This window comes from Echiichthys vipera (genome assembly GCF_963691815.1).
Source record: "Echiichthys vipera genome assembly, chromosome: 19".
Taxonomy (NCBI): Eukaryota; Metazoa; Chordata; class Actinopteri; order Perciformes; family Trachinidae; genus Echiichthys; species Echiichthys vipera.
In genome coordinates this window covers 7,109,312-7,132,766 of record NC_139844.1, presented here as the reverse complement: position 1 = coordinate 7,132,766, position 23,455 = coordinate 7,109,312, and the positions used below count along the sequence as shown (strand labels likewise).

The 23,455-nt window shown below is 41.1% G+C and overlaps 2 protein-coding genes across 2 annotated transcripts in view; one reads left to right on the top strand and one right to left on the bottom strand.

Moving 5' to 3' along the window:
• Nucleotides 1–827: 827 nt before the first annotated feature.
• nkx2.4b (NK2 homeobox 4b) lies at nucleotides 828–2,700 on the top strand (the record flags this gene model as incomplete). The annotated part of the gene is made up of 2 exons (XM_083933557.1): nucleotides 828–1,344; nucleotides 2,030–2,700. The coding sequence occupies 2 exons, from the start codon at nucleotides 828–830 to the stop codon at nucleotides 2,698–2,700; spliced, it is 1,188 nt and encodes a 395-aa protein (XP_083789683.1).
• Nucleotides 2,701–3,327: 627 nt separating this feature from the next.
• Nucleotides 3,328–23,455, bottom strand: part of xrn2 (5'-3' exoribonuclease 2) — a 40,362-nt gene continuing 20,234 nt past the window's right edge. The window contains exons 26-31 of the mRNA XM_083934377.1: nucleotides 23,106–23,174; nucleotides 22,179–22,307; nucleotides 19,182–19,297; nucleotides 8,138–8,198; nucleotides 5,802–5,994; nucleotides 3,328–3,947 (exon numbers count right to left, since the gene is read on the bottom strand). Coding sequence (XP_083790503.1) covers nucleotides 3,885–3,947; nucleotides 5,802–5,994; nucleotides 8,138–8,198; nucleotides 19,182–19,297; nucleotides 22,179–22,307; nucleotides 23,106–23,174 — 631 coding nt within the window. The 3' untranslated portion in view covers nucleotides 3,328–3,884. The remainder of the gene's footprint in view (nucleotides 3,948–5,801; nucleotides 5,995–8,137; nucleotides 8,199–19,181; nucleotides 19,298–22,178; nucleotides 22,308–23,105; nucleotides 23,175–23,455) is intronic.

Genomic DNA, 23,455 nt, shown 5'->3' with positions numbered 1-23,455 from the left:
ATAAAACAATAACAAAGTGGAATGTTTAAAATAGATATAGTGTCTTAACGTTAGATCTTACAAGTAAATCAAAAATAAACTTTATATTCTTACAGACTCCTTACGTTAGATTCTTTACAGAAAACTTCAAAAAACTCAACAACTCAACTTTTAAACATAAAGTTGGTTTAAAGTTTCTGGGTTAGAAAATGAAACTGTTTCTTTTCCAGTTACGCACACATGGATGTTCGAGCTGCAGGGACCTGAACACAAACATGTTCAAAACAGAAGAGTAGTGTTCAAAATGAAACTTTCTGGACACTTTAAACTTTCAAAAGCTGCTTTTACAAAACACCAAAGGGGAAAGTGCAGATAAACACTGATGCGGACCTTTGGTAGCTGATATCAAACTAAAATCATCAGCTGATCAGTGACTTTAATCATCATTTATTCATATTATTAAATGAAGAATAAGACGAGTTAAGAAGTTCGTCTGTGACTTCAAACCAATGTGTGCCTCCGCGTTCTTGTTTTGGGTCAAACCTCACAAACCAAAGCGCATCAGCAGAGCAAGAAAGTAGGTCCAAACCATTTTCTCCACTTACCTTCTCTAATGTCAACTGCCATTGTTGGCTGCCGTGTCCGAGTCGCTCCGCCCCTCCATGTGTTGGAGTCTGGGAGTCCGGCGGGATAAGGGCAACTTGTCTCCTCCTGCATCCGATCAGCTGGACTTCTTCCCAGGGAGACGGAAGCAGCAAGAAGCCGGAGGGAGGGCGGGGGGACAAAGGCAAGAGAGCCGCCGGACAGACCCGACCACATCCAGCCACAGAGCACGGGGTGTCCGCACCATGTCCTTCAGCCCAAAACACTCCACCCCCTTCTCAGTCAACGACATTTTGAGCCCGATGGAGGACAGCTACCGGAGGTTCGGAGGTATGGATCCCGCCGCGGGGAGTCTCGGGTCCCAGCTGGGCGCCTACCGGCAGCAGCAAGTCTCCCAGCCCGGTATGCAGCACCATCAGCACCACCACCAACACCAGGCGCAGCAGCAGCATCAGCAGCCGCCTCATCTCCATCACCATCACCACCACCATCACCATCATCACCTGTCCTCCTCTTCATCCTCATCCTCCTCCTCTTCCTCAGCCTCGGCCACAGCAGCAGCAGCAGCCGCCGCGCTGGGGCCCGGAGGACCGTACCACCACATGCCCCACCACGGGGTGCCACAGTTCTCCGGGGCCGTGGGAGGGTTCTGCAACGGCGGCATCGGGAACGTGGGAGACCTGCCGTCCTACCAGGAGACGGTGAGGAGCGGAGGGGCGGCAGCGGCGTGGTACAGCAACCCGGAGCCCAGATACCCGACCAGTAAGTTAGTTTCTTTAAATCTGAGGAGAGTCTCCGGCCTTTTACGCACGCGGGAGACGTTCCTGAAACGCGTCTGAACTGAGATTAAAGTGACATTTACGCTTTGTTTTATGGCATCAATTATATTTATTAGGATCCAAACTCCGTTCACTTTAGTGACTTTAACACAGATTCAATACGAATTTAAGTTCATTTGTAATCACCGCAGTGTTAACGCTTCTCAATGAGACTTTACATATAACTTTTTAAATAAACAATATGGTCCGTTTTCATAAAGGATAACTATTTGGCTTTAATAACGGGATATAATCCTGAAAACATCCGTAAGATAGATACTACCTAGCAACATTTTTTGTGAATTTCTGCTTATTTAATATTTAATTGTAATATTAGTGTCATTAAATTAGTCAAGACCATTTTTAGGAAGTGTTCATTAACGTTTTCTTGGGTTCAATTAAGTTATTTTCTTTGGTTTGAACTGGCTTTTGTCTCACGTTCCTAATTTTGTTTTTTAATTTCATTTCCATCACTTCATCTTTTTGAACTATTGTATCATGTGAAGCACTTTGACTTGGTCTGTAAAGGGTGCTTTATCAAACAAAATTATGAGATATATAACTGACTATATAACTATAAATATTGAAAAATATATTTCAATTCAAACTGTAATTATTCCTCCGCTAAGTTTCCAGATTCATGGGCCCCTCCGCCGGGATGAACATGTCCGGGATGGTGGGCAGCTTGGCCGGGATGGACTCCGCCGGCAAGTCGATGGTGACTCTGCACGCGGCGCCGCGGAGGAAGCGGCGGGTGCTCTTCTCTCAGGCGCAGGTGTACGAGCTGGAGCGGCGCTTCAAGCAACAGAAGTACTTGTCCGCCCCGGAGAGGGAGCACCTGGCCGGGCTCATCCACCTCAGCCCGAACCAGGTCAAGATCTGGTTTCAGAACCACCGATACAAGCTGAAGCGGCAGACCAAGGACAAGGCCGGGCCGCCTCTGCAGCAGGATGGAAATGGAGGAGGTGGTATGTGCGCGTCGAGCCACCGATCCTCCTCCGTGTCCCCGGTCCTCTCCAAGACCAGTAAAAGTTGCCGGAACGACTCCAGCGGCTCCAACCAGAACCGACAGAGCAGCTCGGGGGAGGCCATGACGGTGACCCCGCAGCAGCAGCAGCAGCAGCAGCAGCAGCAGCAGCAGGTGAACCAGCTGTCGTCCACGGAGGAGCTGGAGGATTTGTCCCCGAGTCCGCCGATGGGACTGCACGGTCAGATCAACATGACGCAGACGGACGCGGCGCTAATCGAGTACACAAACAGCATGATCGGCTCCAATTTACTGTACGGGAGGACTTGGTAGGGACACCGGGGGAGGAGGAGGACAGACGGGAGCGGGCCTGTGGGGCAGCATCCCCGGGTTTGATTTTTTTGGAGAACCGATTGGAGGACAAAAAAAAAAACTAAGCATCCGACTTTTTTTTTCTTTCCGTGCGTAAAGCTTTGGTTCCTTTACGCACACAGGGACTCAAGACAGAAACTGTATATTATTACAACCTTGAACCCGCTCTGGTGTTATTAGAATTATGTATTGGAAACGAAACATCGGCCTGACTGCTGCTTTAACCATCAACTCCTATGTGAGGGAATTCAGGATGAGGCACGTGCACTGTGCTTAGTACTCATTTACACAACAAATTAAATTATTGCAGGTTTGTAGAAGAAGTTAATACAAAGTGGAAGCAGTAGATTTAAAAAAAGAATTCTGGGCGGAACTAAACCGCTGAAATATTTTCATTTGGAAGTAAATCAGTAAATATTATTTGTCACATTTGTTTCCAGTTTTGAATAGATGACATTTTCATTTTGGACATTCAAATGTTTTTTTTTAATGGAGCAAAAAAGTGTTTTAAAATGCATTTGGAGCAACGACACAATTATAAATGACAGGTGAACTCACTGTGGATATAAACGCTTGGATAAACCGGAATATTCAGCAGGAAATGCTTCAGATGATCCGTAGTTTTTCAATCTTAAACCACCACTTTTCACTTTGTCTAGACATTTTGATTCTATTGGGAGTTTTATTAAAAAACGAACTGACCTTTAAAGTGTTTTTGCTTCTTAATTTAAGTGATTTAAAAAGAAAAAAACAACATTTCCCATATAGATAATTCCTGTTGGACAAATATAATCCCAGCATCACTTATTCTTTTTTATTTCACATGTTTTTGTTACTCTTTTCTTTTTTAACATATGAACCACTTTTGGAGAGATTTGTCTGAAAAATAAAACAGCGCGACACTTTGTCCTTTGACTCACTTGTATTTTTTTTTTTACAAGTTCAGGCCGTTTGTCTTAAAAATCACAGGTTACATAATACGTTTCTTTTTTGTAAATTGAATAAAAAGGAACAAAAAAACCCATCAAAATACCAAATTACATTATTTAAGAAGACAATACACTGGAAAAAAAGATGACATGTCTCCCCTAAAAGAAGTCGCCGCGCACCCAGAAGGTCCCAAAGTCCGTTTACGTTACTTTGACTTAATTCCAGTTGTATCTTCTGGATGGAGGAGGAGGGGGGTAACCTCGGCCGGCGCTGTAGCTCTGAAACACACATTAAGGAACAAAACACACACTTCAAACTACAGAAACCAATAGTATACAGACATTAACACATTTGGGAACCAGTCACTTATCTGTTCTTTTGTTTAAATTCTCTTCTTATTTCCTGCACTTTTCAAGCTTTTTATAAGCAGTACAAACAGAAGCTGTTTACTTCACTTTAAATCCGATGTTTTTGTGCTGTAAACAACCCAAATGATGTTTCGTGGCGGCTTTCTGCGGGTGTTTGTAAGTTGACTTGGCCTCCTGTTAAACCTACATCTCCAGCAGTTTTCAAACCTTGAGAACGCCACATTAAAACTCAAGTGTTTTCAAGGATTTCCAGCACTTGTGAGGACCGTGAGAATGCTTTATTGTCGCATCAAGTCTAAGATTTTTCCTGGATCCCAGCGGCTCCATAGTTCACCGAACTATCGCGGTTCTTTATAAAGGAATCGATCTTTTGATCAACTGACTCAGATGAATGATTTCATTAAAATGAATGTGCAGGAAATGACTTTTTGTTCTTGTAGTGTGGCAGTAACATGACAAAACATTTGAGTTGACAACATCTGACTACAGACACTTTCTGCATCAATTTGGAGATTTTCTGCAGTAAAGTCTCCAGAAGTTAACGATTCAACTTTTTACAAGTCTGGTGTTAGAAAAGTAAATAAAAATAGGAATATATCAAATACTTAAAAATCAATCATTAAAAATATTGTGACATATATAGTGACTTATTAATTCTGCACACATGGTGTCACCTTACATGTGTAACCTGTTGAATGAGTTTCATGACTACTCCCGTGCCCTTTTCGTACATCTAACGGAAAGTAATGTGCAGTAATCTGTGCCTTTTCCACATATTTGTCTTGTGTGCAGGAGACGTACTATAAGAACGCTGAACTTCTAAAGTCTCCTCAGCTTATTTGAAAGTTTTAAACAAAGCAGAAAACTTTGTGTGTGTGTGTTGGTTCAAAATGTTCGGTTTCAGGTGTTTTCAGTTCAATGCTGTTTGCGGACTTATCACAGAACCAGAGACCAAGTGATCGAGTCATTGAAAGTCATCAAAGACCAATTTCACCACCCAAACTGTAGCGTCTATCATAGACAGCAGTTGGTTTCTGAAGAGTGTCTCCCAGTGGCTCTGGCCGTCGCCATCTTGGCAGCGTCCCGACTGTCTGCTCGAGGCAGGCCGAACAAAGTCTGACTCTAGGCTTAAAACCTGGAGACGGAGTTACTCAGCGGTCGAATCAAGAGCTCCACCTTGGTGCTGCCAGAATTTGAACTGAAGGTTTCCTCGGGATGGGCACGAGTAGTTAATTCCAAGATCAATGGATCACATCAGTTCCTCGAGTGCCAATCAAGTACTCGTTTTTCCAAATCTATTTTTAGAAATGAACGCATCTTCCTGCAGGAATAATGGTGCACAGCAGCACAGCCTACCCAAGACCTAATGCTTATTCTCAAAACTGTCACAGTTCCGCTTTAAGGATGGATTTTTCACAACTTCTAAACACTGTTTCCTTCCAAAAACATAATGAAATTCTCGTTCCCATCCTGTTAATGATCAGTCGTGCTTTGAAGAACAGGTGCTCCTCGGGCAAACGCCGATTGGACCACGCACAATTTTGTAATTTTTTTTTTTTTTTTTAAATATGTTCATTTTTTTGAGATTTTACGATGCAACAGAAAAAAAAAATCCTCCTTCCCTTGTCTTAAACTTTTTAAAACATTTAAAAGATTGATTCAAAACATTTTAACACCATTAAAGAACTTATTTCTAGACAAATTCAACCTTTTAAAGACGCTGACTGTAGCTACGCCCCGGCTCGTTAGATTTAAAGTGTTTACCTGATGCTGTTGTCCACGGTTGTCTCTTCGATCGTCGCTGCGACCGTGCCAGTCTTCTCTACGGTTATCGTAGCGCTGCTGATAGCTGCCGGCCTGCGCCCCTCCGCGGCTCGCGTTCACCTGGTACGCCGACTGCTGCGCCTGCGTGGCCCGATCCCAACCGTGACCCCCTCTGCCTCCGTACTGCTGCTGCCTACAGACACCAACACACCAAGCCTGTTTAAGGACACTCAACAAGGTCTTTAATCCAAACATTTAAGAAGAAGACGAAGAATTCACACATCCCTGTCCCTGTTAATGCGGTTTAAACACTTAACTCTGCTGAGGAAGCACAAAATAAAACTGTAATGCGTCACGTTTTTCAGGTAAATATGATCTCACAGATTATTTCATGACAATGATGCAGTTATAAAATCACCTTTTTATTCATTATTTTGTGAGCTTTTACTTAAAGTGACACATTACTGGCTGGACTGATTGAGTCAACATGAATTAAAAAAGAAGAACCACCATTTATGTATAGAGAAACACACAAAGAAATAATTCTCCAGGACATTTCCAGGTAGGTCTGTACAAACCTATTCTGACATAGATAGTTTCATATTTCGATAATATATATATATATATATATATATATATATGATATATAGAATGTTCTCTGGTAATTCAACTCCTGTGTGAATTTAATGCGCAACAAATGAAAAAATAATTTGTTTTCTCATTTTATTAAAAGCGTTAGTACAAAATATAAACTCAAAATATTTCATATCAGATTTTCTGAAACCTTTGAGTTAGTGTGTGCTTATTATCAATTTAGACAACGTCATTGTGTATCACGATATCTGAATGTATGATTTCATCACGATACGATTCCACCAATCACATTGAATTTTCACCGAGCTCTCATTTCTAGGTTTCTTGAAAGAAACTTGTTGGCAGAGGTCATAATTTCATGGTAGGCCTTGTATTGACACATTTAACCCGTTCACAGCTCCGGAAAATATAGACTTACCATTTGAAGAAGCCACCTCAGGCTCTTGGAAAGTTTCAATATTTTCTGACATTTAATTCACAAAACAATGAATCAAAAGGAATAACTGGCAACTATAAAGAAGAGTTGCAGCCCTATGTGAGATGTTGCTGTAAAAAGAACTTACATTTTAAAATGTTCTGGTTTATACTTTGACCACAAAGTCAAAAAAGATTCACATTCATCAAAGAGAAATAAAAGTTTAGATGTATTCGTGTTGTGGGAATAATAAAATGCTGGACACTGATCCGACCAGAGAGGCGACCTTAAACTCTGGCGTGACCTCCCTTAGATCTCCATCTCCTGGCGTTTACCTCGAGATAGAGCTCTCAAGGAGAAAAAAACGGCCTCTCCTCTCGGATGACTTAGCAAAGATGCACATGAAAGAACACAGTATGAAATTAACCATATTCACATATGGCTCAGATCGCCCCTCATCCCCTGGAATGAGGCAGGCCGAATTGCTTCCGTGGGACCGAGTGTATAGTCGGCACGCCACGGCCCTCCAAAAAACGCCTCCTGACAATGTGTCAAAGCAACAGTGATATTAAAAGTCTCTTCTTAGTAACAATGAAGCCCCATCCCTCATTACTGAACCATGTCACACTCTGGCCGGTGCCGGACTTAACCGATAATCCCCTCTTCTCCAAGTTCCCTCCCGCATTTCATTTGGTCCGGTCCCGAGTAGTTAAAGAAACTGTTTTCAATCGCCGCTAATAACTGCTGACCCAAGGTGACACGGAGGCACAATGGGCCTGAAAAGTTTGAACTGGAGAACCTGATTAGGAATTTTTTTGGAGAGGGTTTCTGGAGCCGGACTGTGCGGGCTCCGGGGAACGACGCAGCCTCCAACTGCATTAGTGATGCCTCATTAAGTTGCACAAACCTCCTTGAGAGAAATCTGTTTTAGAGCGACAGAGAAAGATCTTAATTCAGCAGCAGCGGCAGCAGCAGCAGCAAAGCCCCCTCAGTGGAGGAAGCTTGAAATCTACTACAATAACCACAAACCAGAGGCCTTGACATGTTTAATACTGCGATTATAAAAAAAAAGGAAACAGAGGGAAGTTTCGGGCAAAGCATCATTGAGAAAAGGAAGTTAATCAAAGCAGAGTGGTCGATAAAGTCCTTGGACAGTTGTTTTACAGTTTAAATGGATGCAAACAAAAGCGTGTTTTCCTTTCTTGTATCAGTGAATAACAATCCGCAAGAATCGAAGTGAAGAGATGAATGCCAACAAGCCAACCGTGAACTTTCAACGACGACCAGAAAACAGATGACACAAAACAAAAATAGTAGACAGACTTACCTTTGATATTGTGGCTGTTGGAAGGAGGGAGGCGCTCCCAACAGACTGTTCTGCCTGGAATCTGCAGAGAACAAAAGACGACATGTTCAGAAGTGGTTCTGCTGAGCTAAGTTTGAAGTTTTGGAAGACGCCGAGAGGGAAAAAGACTAAGGACGGACAACATTTTGTCCTAGATTTAACCGCTTCTTTAATAATGAAAGCAATATGAAAGCAGCAGCAGCATGGAGCGGGTTGTTGGTTTCATTTCAAACTTTAGCATCTGATTCACTTTAAATACTCAACAGGATCAATAAAAAAAAAAAATACTTCACATTCACACCATTTGAGTCGACTTTTTATGAGTTTAACTGCACTGAAACGAGAGAAAATCCTCCGGCTTCATTGTTTGGAAGCCAAAACTTGAAGGATTTGACATTAAACATGGAAACTAATTAACCCAATTCAAGTTAACCTTGAAGAATAAAAAAAGAAAAAGAAAAATACCAACTATTTCATTTCTGTAGTGGATACAGACCGAATCAGTTGTCATGATAAAATTAAGCTCTTTCAAACGTCGAATCGCAGCGGCTCTGGAAGGCGGGGGGGGAGGCGAGGGAGAGTGGGAGCGCTACATTTGCATTTTTTGTTCAGAAAATGAAATAAGCATTCAGCCGGCAGCATTGTGGACACCTCAAGTACCCTGGTTCCATCGCTGCAAGCCCTTCACAAAGACACACTTAAAAAAAAAAAAAAAGGAGCTAACGGCTTCTTCCAGATTCACTGTTGCCAAGGAGATGACCAGCTGCGAGCCGCGGACTTGTTTGTTTATAGGGGCAGGCCTTCTGAGTGGCTCAACTCAGGGTGGGTGAAGGGTGCCGTGAAAAAGGACCCGGAGGCTGACATTTACAAACCTGGGAAGAAGTCGGAGTAAAAATGAGGATTCGACAGATACGAGGTTCACCGAAGCCGATAACTGACGTCTCTGGATTAAAGTCGATACGGAGTGTGCAGATATCAGAGCTGCAGCAGGATGTTTGTTTAGCATCCAAAAGTAAAATCATACTTATTTTATATTCATTAATGATCCGTTTACAGAAAAAGAAAGGATACTATAACAAAAGCTTCTCAAATATGAACGCACATTTGTAAATTCATTTTCAAAATATAAGCTGATGGAAAAATGAATGCACACTTCCGTCCACACATTGTCGATTTATCTGTCGATTATTTTCTCTGATAAGTTGATCTGTAAGATGTAAGATGTCCGGTTTACTGTCACAGAGGAGGAAAGAAACCAGAAAATTTTCACATTTAAGAAGCTGAAAGCAAAGAATTTTGACTTTATTTTTCTTAAATTACCAATGCGACAGATTAATCACTTATCAAAGTAGATGGAGATTAATTTAACCCCTTCCATGGTCACCTCTTTTTTAAACAGTGTTGATTGACTTCAGGGGAGAAAGTAGAGGTCACATAGAAGTTCTCCGTCAGTCTCTCAAGATGGCGCAGTCTCAGCACAACACCCTGGTCCGTTTTATCGGAGGAACTCAGTTTTTGTCTTTTAGAAGTGAAAGAAGTTGCGTATATTATCATCCACTGATTTCCTGTCCTACGCGCTGGTAGTGACACAGGCTGGCTCAGTTATTGCTTTTGTTATTTAAAAAAAAAAAGTTCAGTTTAACTTTTAGAAAGAAAAGGAAATGTGCACTGTTTTGCAGTTTATACCTCAGAAATAATCATTCTTAAACTTGAAAAAAGAAAAGAAAAGAGAATGGCCTATATATTTTGTAGATTTGATCACGCAATAAACCTCAATTGGGATCGTGATTATTCAGTTCAAAATTACATTGAAGTTTAAATGAAGACATATCTTTGCTTTACACACTGACACATAGTTATGTATATCTGCATATTATGATTTAGATAAAAGCAGTACACATGTCAGAGCCTCAAAAGGTCTCCGTACGGCACTGCACCGCACATTGCTACCTGGTCTGTGGGAAACACTGTCACTTATGTCTACAGTTGCTGCAGCAGTTTGAGTTGATAACACTTTGTTCCACAGATTTTGTGCTTAATTTAACCATTTTTTACCTAGAGAATTGATCAAATGCTACAAAAATCCAAGAGAACCCGTTTAAATGCACACAGCTGGGCCCAGAGAACCCGTTGACGTTCACACATCTGGACCCAGAGAACCCATTAGCGTTCACACATCTGGACCCAGAGAACCCTTTGACGTTCACACATCTGGAGGTTAGAGGTCAACGGACCTCTTTGGAAATGGACAGGGCAGTTTTCCCTTGCCACAAATTTGGTACAACATTTAGCCTCCTTCCTGCCCAGCTGACATGACATGTTCTGTAATGTCAAAAGCTGCAGTTTAAGACCCAGCCTGTATGCCCGTCTGATGTTTATGCTGTCCCTTCTTGTGACCATCATGCTAACCAGTCAGGAGCTCCTTGCTCTCATGTGCAAGTGACGCTGACCAATCATGACCCAATGCTACTGCATGAACGCTCACCAACAACAAAGCGAGCGGCCCAAATAACTTTCGGTGTTGAAAAAAAAAAAAAGTCTTCAGATGAACCACAAACAAAAAAAGCAGAACTTGGGTGATCTGGGTTTAACTTGGTTAAGAGACGACAGACGTGCTTCAAAAGAGGGTTCTGTGCAAGGCTTGTTGTGTTCTAGTCTCAACGGGGCGAGGCAACACAACACATTTATAATCAGCAATGGAAGAAACGCCACAGGTGATCATACAATGAATGTTGACAACAGTCCAGTAACTGTGATTCTTAAGCCCATTCTAGTCATCAAACAACTATTACACAAACAGATGCAGAATTAATGACGTTCCAATCAGTCTCAGCTGTACTTTGTGTTTCTGCTAATTAGCTAATGTTAGCATGCTAAACTAACATGATTAACACGGCAAACATTACACCTGCTAAACATCAGCATGTTAGCTTAAAGCTCCTGTGTCCAAGTACAGCCTCAGAGAGCTGCTAGCATGTCTGAGAATCTTATAGCCTACTCACACTGTCCTTTTGGCCGCGGCCAAAACCGTTTTTTCAGCCAAAGCCTAGTACCTTTAAGCAGTGTGAGTGTACCCGCTCCGCGCTCAACTGCGGCCAGCGGACCGTCCACGGCCCGCTTGAAAGAGGTGGGCTTTAGCGGAGTTGTTTGCACCTGTACGAGCACGAGCGTGCGCACGTGTACGAGCATGAGCCCTACGGCAGTAGCGTTATGTCCGCCTGTTCGGACATGTAAATAGAAGGACGGACCATGCGCGGACATTTAACAACAACAACAACAATGGCGGTGAAAGGTTCACGTTGGTGTGGTGCGGAGGTGGAGTGTTTACTGCAGATTTGGTCGGATGAAAATATTCAAAAACAGTCGACAAGACGCACAAAAACTCTGAAGTCTATGGAAAGATTTGTAAACAAAGCCACACATACGCGATCAATGCGTGTGACGTGTTACGGCGTGATGGCGTATGGACAGCAAGAAGCATTGGCCGGCCCTGGCAGTGTGAGTACAAACGGGGCTGGGGCGCGGGGGGGAGAGGGAGGGGGGACAAGTACCCTAAAGTCCGGGTCACGGTCCGGGAGGACAGTGTGAGTACGCTGTTATTGTCCATCTCTACTCTGGACTCTGCGTGTTTGAAATCCACCCCTTAAAGGTAAAACTGCTGATTTGACATTTTGTACTACAATATTCAAAATCTGTAAATTCTTATTTAAATTAGTTACAAAACCTAGTTTCTTCGGGCATAAAAGCTTTAACATGTAGAAGAAACACGGGACAAAACTGTGCAACTGAAACTTTTGAGATTAAGTTTGATTTCAAAGTTTAGATTTCATTTTTTTTTAATAAACTAAATAAAAATATCAAGGAAATAAAATCAGGTTTACAGAACTATTCCTCTAGTGTGAAAAGAATCTTGAGCATGTAGGATAACTGACACTAATCAAAGGTGTTAAGAGTCTAAAACTCTGGTACACAAAAGGGAGATACCATTAAAAATGGATGGAAATACTAAAATAAAACAAATGTAATAACCTGATAATTTAAAAGGGAAGTCAAGCAGGAAATATTCTACCAATTCTGTTCTGCATAAAGTAGTAAAACACACAATTACCAGCCAGAAGGCGGACTGCTGTCGGGCACATTATCATTTTGTTTTTCGTCATTCAGTTTTCATGTTTGATTATCTCCTCCACCAACAAACTTTAAGAGGACCACCCAGTTGGGCTCCAATTATAACTCCACAACACTCTAGTTTTCTTTTCCTCGTCGCCTGCGATGACTCAAAAGAGAGAATTACAAGTGGACACCTGTCAATCTCCTTAATTAACAATGATCTGAAAGTGTATAGACCTCCAGTCTGCGGCCGGACAAAAGCCAACAAAGGATTACGCTTTAAATCCTTAAAACACGCTGTGTCCACTGTATTAATGCAGGGATTACAACCGCGCTAAACAACTAAACGTCTCTCTCCACCTCTTTTCAATTAGTTCAGCGACTATTTGACTCAGCTCCCCGTCCAGTCGGCTCAGGTCTGACAACAGAAGCAGGACAGTAACCTTTCTGCAGACAGACGGAGAATTCATTTTAGAAAAGATTAAAACCTGTAAATGAAAGGCAGCTGATGGGAGCTATGGGTGAAATCTGAAGGTTGTTCTTGTATGAGACAAAAAATCCTTCAATACAACACACGACTTACAGTACAAATACAAAAATAAGCCAAACTTCTAAAGAGGCATCCGTATTTAATTATGTAAACACAAGCAGTTCTACATGAAGCACCATTTTAATTAAAATCAGGATCTGTCCAATCAAAGAACAGACCAAAACAACTAGGAATGTGATCATTTGATGCAATGGAAACATTTTGTACTGTATTCAAAAAGTATTGAGGTACGAAGCCAAAGAAATCAGAAAAAAGTAAGAGTTGATGCATTTGACTTTCCGCTTGTGTACTTCATATCCAACAATGCCTTTCATGACACCTCAAACTTCCATCGCTCATTTTCCAGTGAAAGTCGATAAGCAAGAAATCTGAGTTATTGTCAAGTCCCTGAATACCTTCTTACAGCAGAAGTTACTGTTCAAGCCCTTGTAGTGTTAAAAAAAAAATGAATACTCTGAAAAAAACATTAACTTGCAAAATTACCTTCGCTACCAGTTTTAGTAGGAACATGAACAAAGCAAAAGTGCAGTTTGGACCAATTTAGCATACAAGGGAAATGCCCAGGCAAAGGCAAATGATGTAAAGCTAGCCGTAAGCGTCTAGTAATAAACAGAAACGTTAGCGGCGGAGCTAAGCACCTAACATCATCAGTCCTGCCCATCTAATGTTAAGAGACGTTAATTTAATTTAACAGGACACAATAACGTGTGTGTGAAAAGTCAACCAGCAACGAGACAGAAACCGTGTCAGCTGCTTTACCAACTCTGTTTAATCAGCAGAGATAATATGGAGCCAAGTCAGCAGAAACATAGAAGATAAACAGGACTGTAGCTGAATACATTAGCATGGAGCAGATCCCTGTTTACACTGTGGAGAAACCTGACTAACAACAACTGATTCATCGACTGAATCCAAGGTTTAACCTCCTTCATGGAATCATTTAATGTCCACAGAAATCCCCGAACCATACAACACAATAAAACAAACATTTGTCATATTTATATTCACCCTACATTTATTTTTTTTCTTATTTTCACCATGCAGAAATCTTTTTTAAATTGTTTTTATTTTTTTTATTGTTTTTTTTTTTTGTCCCTGTGGCATCGAAAATGGTATCGACTTTGAAATTCTAGTATCGTGACAACCCTAAACCCTTGATGCACCGTTTAAAACTCTACAGCTAAAATCAACTGGTGACGGTTGAAACTAAGCACAAAAAGATAAAATCAGCTACGAAATCCTCCTGGACTGAGGAAGTGTAATGTTTTGTAAGAGGTTTCTGTTGACAGAGAAACGTTTTTGTGAAAATACAGAGAATAGAAATCCTGTTCTCACCCAAGGCCACATGTATTTGTGACTCCTTGTTATTGAAGTTACCAGCCAGCGTGAGCAGCTATTATGTGCAGTTGTAATTCTCAAGTGGCTGGGGAGTTTGGAGGATTATCAGCCACTGTGGCCGCTGGATGAATCCGTTACTTTGCTGCCCTGGTTAAAATTTGGTGTCACCGTGTGTCAAAGACAATAATGGCCACCAGCAGAGACTCCCCGGCTGGTTATTAAACACCAGCTGGTCTGGCTGCGGCTGCACAAAGACCCGCAGCATGTTTCAGAGGCAGCGTGTTGACACATCCCTGCAGGAGGTAGCAGCGCCGTCAAAAGGGGGAAGTTAACTTTAGTTTCAACCCTCTTCAGAGCGCATCCCACACCCAATCAAACGGGATCCACCCGGATGCTTTTATCAGAGGGGCCACTGTGTCCAGCGGAGCCACTCGACAGTCTCATTACTGGCCCGGGTCTCCCACAACGCTAATCAGCAACCAACCAACCAAACACCCCCCCCCCCCCCCCCCAACACACACACAAAAAAAAAAATCACAAAAGCCCAGAGCAGCAAAGCCTACAGTGATTGGCCCTGAGAAAGTGTTATCTGGACAAAGCAAGCCTCTGGCCTCCTGCTGCAGAAGAAGTCCTACTTGTCTGGATGATCACATTCCTAGGAATATTATAGCTGCTCATAGTCCAAGTTTACCTCCAATCTTAGGCAAGTTGAGAATTTCCAGCTGCTGATAGTTAAAAATCTTATTTTTAGACCAATATTGAGCATGTGACACTAAAAAAAAATCAGAAATCAAACCTGAGATGCGTGCTACATTTAATGATATTTAAGCTCCACGTGTTTGATATAATAAACCTGATATAATAAAAAAAAGAAATCATCAGCCTGAGAATCACAGACGTGCCACCCTGAACATTTACAAAGACTCCCATTTGTTAAGGTAATAATTTCCCCAACGGCACGGTGGAAAAGAACGAGTAAAAAAAAAAAAAAAAGAATATCCTGGACGGCTAATTGGCAAGTTTAACATTAAGAACGAGCGGCAGAGGCCAGGGGAGGTGCTACTGCAATCCGCAGGAGCCACAAAACCCCCATTTGCATCAAGTGCCACCAGAATAGCCGCGACTCCCCCGCACGCCATCAGTGGGCAGATGAGATTATTCATCTACTTGCAAATTGGCACATCAAAGTCAAACTGGAGGAGAGCTGGCAGAGGGCCGCGGGGCCGAGGCCGAGCACACACCGTGATTAGGAGGAAGAGATTCTGCCTGCATATGTGACGCCGTTCGACCGTCCCTCACGTGATCAACAAAAGACAGCCATTTCATCACAAAAGGATGTTTGGCAGCTGCGTATACAAAGTGAAATAATGTGTGTCTGTATTATTTTTTAAAGCATTTAGACAATGATGTTTGTTATAAAGAAACATGTTCTGTGTTCTGAATCAAGGACACAACGGCAGGTCACACAACACCTGATGAGGGGAGAGGGGGGCAGGCTGCAGCACCTGTATATTCATCATTTGCTGGAGCTTTTATCCATTGGTTTTCCTGCCTAATAGAGTTTGTAAAAATTGTTCAGAGGACATTTCAGGAGAGGGATAGTCCTTTAACGTTGTGCATATGACAATTGTGTTTGGTGCACATTTTAACCATTTTTTACCACAGGAGTATTGATAAAAAATGTTAAAATCCCTCCATAGTCCCGAATTAAGACCCTCAGACGTTGAGGATCAGCAGAGAAAAGTCCATGCTGTGATTTGGGATCATTTGTGGTTGATTGTATGTTTTGTCACTTGTGTTGTGTTGTGTGGTCAGAAAGGCCCTTATTATGAAACTCCTGGTGAAAGCCATCCATCCTCTGAACGCCCTCGGCCTCTTGTTTGTGTTTGTAAAGTTTCATTAGGCTGTGATTATCCTAGAGGTCACAACAGATACTTTTAGACAATGAAATGTCTCCTATGGGGACATACATCATCCCACATTAAGACAACTGGGCTTATTGAATCCACAAGAGTCTCATGTTTACAGTCAGACCCACTGAACTTCAATACTGTTAAAGCAACCGCCATCTTGGTCAGGGAGGCTGCATCTCTTAAAACATGTATGTCTATGGTGACAGGGGTCTATTCACTATTAAAAATGATAATTTGACTTATTTTAACATGGGGGTCTATGGGGATTGACTATCTCGAGTGGCCGTTGAAGGGACTGACGAACATCGTTTTCAGCATCTCACTGATTTCTTATTAACACGAAAGTGTGGCATTTTCTAAGATCGATACAGATTTTATAGGGGAAAAAGTCACCTATTACCAATATTGCAGCAATCAAGAATAAATAAAAAATAAAAGATCTTTATGACACCATTTCTAAATCAGCCCAAGTATCATTTGCTGCATTAGATGTTCTGTAAAAAAAAAGTTATTGTATTAGCATACTTTGGAAAACATATGATACCAGTGTGTGTGATTGGCTGACATCTGCCAATTAAGGCTAAAAGCCCCTGTTTTTATATCAATCGATTTTTTAAAAACTACTACAGACAAGATAATTATTTCAACTGACAGAAAAAACATGAATTTCCCTACAAGGAATTAAGAGGCCATCTCTTAGTCTTACCAAACTTAATTTGCAAAATATAAATAAATAAATAGCAGGGTTCTTAAACAAAAATAAATGAATAAAGTGCAAAATTAGCTTTTCCTTTTTGTAAAATAAAAAGTGCCTCACTGCCTCTAGGGGGGACAAAATGTATAGCACCCAGAACAAAACAATTGTGCAAACAGAACCGAACATATTTGCATGAAATAATAATGGAGCAGAGGGGGCAGTGTAGCGTTTTACCCAAGTTTAGGGAAATAACTATTTTTTTTAACATTTAACAACAAATAAATCCCATTTTGTTTTAAAAACCAATTAATCTCCCAGCCATACTGCCAATATTAATACAATTTACTTTTCACAAGCTTCACTTGTGTCGAAGTTTCCTTGAGCATAAAACTGAACCACCTTGCATGGCATCGGTGTATGGAAGTGTGCAAAGAATGGGCCAGAGGCATATTGTTAAGCACTTGTGATAGAAATGCACTCTATTAACAATGTTTTAAAAAATGGTGGTAGTCCATTTACCTCATTCAGGGGTCCAAAAGCCTAAAATCTAAAAGTTTAGTAATGTGTAGCAAAATGTCACTTTACTAGATTTGAGCTCCTATTGTGTGTGTATCAGAAGTTTAGGAGGAAAGAAACTATTGAAAAGGGATTGAAAGCACCAAATCATATAGTATTTTACCATCACTCTGATTAAGGAATCAAAGACCCTTCCACATGCCTGACAGTGACCTCCCTTTTCACGACAGGTAGAAGAATATTTTCAAGAGGAAAGAAATTTGTGGGGGAAAAAAAATGTTTCAGCTGAGTTTAATGGGACCGGTATAATACATACGGTTTTAATAATAAAGAGCATCACATTGCATTGTTCAGCACAAGGCTGCAGCCGCCAATCTGACAATTCACACAAGTTCTTTCACGACCTTGGATGCAAAAGTTTGAAAAGGTCCATTTACTTTAAAAAAAATTTTTTTTAAACAAACTTCTAACTCCATGTAGTGTCTTTTGTTAAATTCACCTGATGTTTGCACGAAGTTGAGACGATGAACAGCTTCTGTCACTACACCAGACTGTGTTTGATATATCGTAAAAGTTGTTTTGGTTTTGTTATTTACTCCTTTGACAATCCATGACAAACAGGAGCGTCTAGTATTACACTTCTGTAAAGTTGAGTCTTTTTTCTGTAACATTTGTTTCACTTGATTGTGATCGAAGAGCTGCAGACAGAGAAACCGTTAGGAGGTGCACAAAACGTTTATCATCTTTCAATGCATGTTTTTCTAATATATGTTGTCTGTATAATATTTGTTGTTTGTATATCTGGAGTATTGTAGCAAAAATAATTTCCCCCTGGGATTATTAAAGTATTTCTGATTCTGATCAATTGTATGAAGTCATAATCTAGAAACACAAGCACATCCTCTAAATTAATACATAAGGCTATTTCTATTAATCTAAACGATTCATTTCACTCCAAAAAAATCGAATTCACCATTTCGTTGATTTGCTGCACTACAAAGCAAAATGTAGACAAATGTTTACATTTTAAAATGCAAAAGTGTAGCTTCAAACTGCCAACAGAAACATGATAACAAATAAAATACACTAAAATAACAAAAAGAGGGCAAAACCAAGGATAACCTATTTACCACCAAAGTCTCCTCTCAAAAATAACAATTTAAAGTTTCTTTAAATATTTTAGTTATCAGTTACACTTCACAGCCGCATAAATTATGTCCACAGCACTTATTTACAAAGAAAATACGTTACTTTTAAAGCTTCTTCACCTGTTACTCCTGTTCTTTAAATGAAGCTAAATGATGATTTTGACGTGATTTAAAGCAGGAAGTATTCGAGGTAGATACGGCTCTCTCCTGTCTCAGGGCAAAATGAGGGAATGATGCACGACCATTCAAACATATGACTGGGTTTCTATCAATAGGAGGCTTAATGCAAAAGGGGCTTCTATAACATTCTGTCAGCACTCCTTTGATTTACTACCGAGCCTGTTAACCAGTACAACAACGTTATTGTTCAAACTTAATTACAACTATTATTGTTATTGGGTGAACTTTTCCTTTAAATCCTTAATTGGCACCATTGGCTCGTATCACACTAAACTAAAAGATCTCAGATACAAACCATGTCATGTTAGCTTGTGAGGAAGGGTTAGGACAAAATTTAGGAAAGAAGAACTGTCTTGTACATTTTCAAAGGGGTCCTTTGACCTCTGACCTTTGACCCCCACAAGTCTCCCCTTTACAGACACACCCACTTTATGATCATCCCGACAGTCTGGGGCAAAAACAGGTTTCCTCCTGCAGTGTTGGGTTGCTCGGGCCCTAATAAACTACCTGTTGTAGTTCAACTGACACCTTTCGGGATGTGTGTGTGTGTGTGTTGTGTGTGTTTGTGTCTTACGTTGGAAAGGCTGGTGGCCACCGCTGTGTGGAGAACGGTAGTTTCCTTGGTTGTAGTTGCCCGGTGGTGGGGCGTTGCTGTACTGTCCTCCATGTTGGTTTCTGTTCAGAGTGTGACTGAAAAAGAGAGAAAAACAAAACATTTGTTGCATTTTCTCATCTTTATATACATTTATATCTTGATAACCATCCCTACTGCAGCATGTGCACAAGAACCTCACGATTTGATTTCAATTCTTTAGGACATGATACGATATCGATCTAAATGCTTCGATACTGATTCAGTAATAAGTGTAGATGACAGAAATAAATGTAAATGTTAAATTATAATGTGTGCAATATTTGTGCTGGTTTAGAACAAACTGAGCCCAACAGATATTAGGAGAAGATAGTAGGTTGTTTTATTATTACTATTAAAATTAATTCATCAACAGGTTCATAGGACGTCAGACAAAAAGTTCTGCACAGAACGGAAGTTGGACGCAAGGCGGTGACGGACTGGAAGTGGTCCGCCACGACAACAACACTAAACCCACTTGGTTAGGATCAGAAAAAAGGTTTGAATCCCGGCTGGGGCCCTTCTGTGTGGAGTTTGCATGTTCTCCCCGTGTCTGCGTGGGTTTTCTCCGGGTTCTCCGGTTTCCTCCCACAGTCCAAAGACATGCACGTGTTAGGTTACTTGATGACTCTAAATTGCCCGTAGGTGTGAGTGGTTGTCTGTCTCCGTTTGTCTCTATGTGCCCTGCGAAAGACTGCCGTCCTGTCCAGGGTGGACCCCGCCTCACGCCCGGTGTCAGCTGGGATCGTCTCCAGCCCCCCGCGACCCCGACAGGGACAAATGATTGAAGATGAATGAATGGTCACGTGGGGGCCTCCACACAACGCCAATCACACTCACAATCACGCCCCAACTTGAATAAGGCTTCTTTACAACGGAAATAATCAGTTTCAGGATTTCCTGAATCGATATAGAATTAGGAAATATTATTTTGCAATGTGTTGATGAAGCAATATTTTTACCCACCCCTTATCCCCCAAGCAATGACATGAAACAAATAAGTCTCCAGGTTTTCCTGCTCCTCATCCCCTGAGCACCTGCCTGTGTGGCCCCATAAAGGCACATAACTGCCTGAATTACTGAAATAACGACTTCGTTTAGCAGAAAAAAAAAAAGAAATTGGAATACATTCCGTTTCTTCAAATCTGTACATGATTAATTCCCAAACACGCCACAGTCGGCCGGAGCCAGATGTTCAATTATTCACATTTCCTTAATGATAATATCAATGTGTGGAGGAGAGAGCTTAGATCATAATCAAGGATGGCTGGTTAATGGGGAGCGTTAGTGGGGGGTGCAAACATTTAAACACATTTCCCATTTGAAAATACTGTACTCTTCTCCCAAATCTGAATACTGAGTCACTGTGGAATCAGCAGTCATTGTTTAACACGCACTTACAATGAAATTATATCATCACACACTGCAGGACGTTTTAGAAACAGGTGTGTGTGTGTGTGTGTGTGTGTGTGTGTGTGTGTGTGTGTGTGTGTGTGCGTGTGTGTGTGTGTTAGAGGTTTCTGCTAGTTTATGAAGAAAATGACAAAGGATTTTACAAACTTCTCTGTTTTTTTTTTTTTTTTAATAAAGAGCGAAATTTCAAATGTGGATACAAAGGAACTATTTAAGAGCCAGTTTTTTTTGGGGGGGGGGGGGGTTTCTGTGTTTTTTTAAGAATCTTTCTTACAATAAGAGCTTTATCAGGATGTCTTGAGGTTACATTTACAGACTTTTTAAGACCTCATCAATACTTCAAGTCCTAACCAGTTACATCAGCTACTAACTTTAACTTTTTTTTTACTGTATATTGATTAGAAGAGAGCATCAGTTGCTTAATATCTGGGCGTAAAGGGGCCTCTGTGTAACTTTATCAATCAGCTGTCAGTCGGTGAGTGAATGACTGTGTAGTTTATTCATGGAATATGAGTCCCACTACATTCTCACGCATGATTCAATTTATGTAAACTTTAGTGTAAAACATCTTTGGACAAATATATAATCGAAGCAGAAGAATACCTCACAAAATTGGGTTTGGGACTTTTGAAATGGCCTTATAATAATTGCTCAACTTTCTAACCCTGTTCATCAGACCCAGTGGATGTTTACATTAAGGCTGAAGCAATTTCTCGAGTAACTCAAGTTACTCGATTACAAAAATGCATCAAGGGAAAATCTCTGCCTCAATGATTCGTTTAATTCCTATCTTGTGCACACCACTACATCTGGAAAAGGCGGAGAATAAGTTTGGGATCATTTCACACTTTAAAAAGAAGCCAAAACAGTGCAATGTGTCCACTGCGAACTAGAACTGTTCTACCACAACAGCACGCCATCGATGTTTCCGGTCTGAGCCGAAAAGCAGCCCGTTGTTAACGCCACTTCACCGAGCTCTGCCGTTTCGGTTTAAGGAGGGCAGTTGCCGTAGTGAATGCAGATGTTAAAAACAGGAGTAGAATGCGCAGCTGTCCTCGTGAATGCCTTTATGTTTAGTTTTTTTTATAAATGTTAAACATAATGTCACCTCCCTGATGAGTCTTTATAGTTTTGTTTGAGTAAATGTGTCAGTCACGTTTAGTACGTTTCTTGTTGTTACAGTAAACAGGAAGAGAGTGACTCGCTCTTCCTGTTAATATCTGTCTCTAATTTATTTTTCTAAATAAATCTATTCGCCCGTGAAACCTGTTTGAGTAAACATGTGCACACTCAAACACAAACAAACACCCACCCTGTTAGGTTACCATTACAAATAATAGGCCCACCCCAGACGTTATATTTTTTTGTCAGTAATGGTGAGCAATAACCCATAATTATGATTCCTTTAAAAAAAAAAAATCTGATTACTCGATTAATCGATTGAATAATCATTAGAATACACGATTACAAAAAGATTTGATAGCCGCAGCCCTAGTTTCCACGGTAAAAGTTAACAGAGGATCTTACCCCAGAGCCCGGAAGCCGGACTGGTCCAGATGAGCCTGCTGCCTGTGTTGGTTAAAGCCCAGCTGGGGCCGCCATGGTTCCCTGTTACCCTTCTCCCAATCCCCTGGCTTCAGGACCTTATTGGGCATCCTGAAAACAACAACAGAGTTAAAGCTCCACTGAGAAAAAAAGCTTCAGGTGAAAATACTTGAAATCCCAGAAAAAAAGAGTGCCCTCATCTGTGACGACTGTTACGTTGCCTGTGTCTCATCCAAAAAGTATCACTTGAACGCACCACAAAATCTACAGCTGACAGCCAACTAGCACGTTCTTTCTGCGCCTGAGTGAGAGGAACTAAATCTCTGTACCAGCAGGTGGCGGTCGTCTGTATTCATCTTTCAAAAAGGGAAACCAGACTCAAGATACTAGTTGGCACATTAATAACACAACCCGATGCTGAAAGAACAAATTATATTTAAACTTTTTTAATGCTTCCTGTGGTCAGTGATATTAGGCAAAAGCCCCTTCAAGATTGCGTAACATTGTGGACGGAGTTGCACAGACTGGCTTGCTACAAGACCAAGACGTTCGTGGGGACCGTGCTCGCAAGAAATATGAAACTGACAATACCGGGCAGACCCTGTTTTTGCTAAAGAGCTCATGGGATAAAATAGAAAATATAAATTTACCTGATATAACAAGTTTGATCTCACAGCCTCTTGACTCTTCTCCTACACTGACTGAACCTCTCTCACCGACGGGGCTCTGCTACCAAACAGCCCCTGAAAACTTAAGACCCTGCTAACCCTCACCTTCGGCAGGAACCAATGGGCTTTTTTTGACAATAAGAAAAACAGCCTTTAAAAATAAGAAAAACTCAACACCTGAAAAGAATGAGGCTTTAATATTAAGTAAAGCCTTTGTGAGAAAACAAGACAAAACCCTCACTTGGCTCCAGCAAGGAGGACCGCCTTGAACACAAAGTCATCTGCAAAGTTGGGATCCTTGAATTTCACTCTGGAAAGCAGAAAAAAAAAAACATTTTCAACAACATTAACTCACATTTTCTAAAGGAAAATCCTCCCCTTGGACACTGAGATTGTGAGTTTGTGATGTTTGCTGTTGAGGATTATTCTCGTGATGAAGAGCTTTCATTTACAACCTGCCTCGCCTGCTTCATTCTGTTAGTTTCCATGTGGAAAACAAGGCTGCAAACTTCTTATTCTAATGAAAGGTGGGTATACATGTGGTGTACATGTGCAACACTGATGGTTCTATGGATAATCTGATTTTATCTG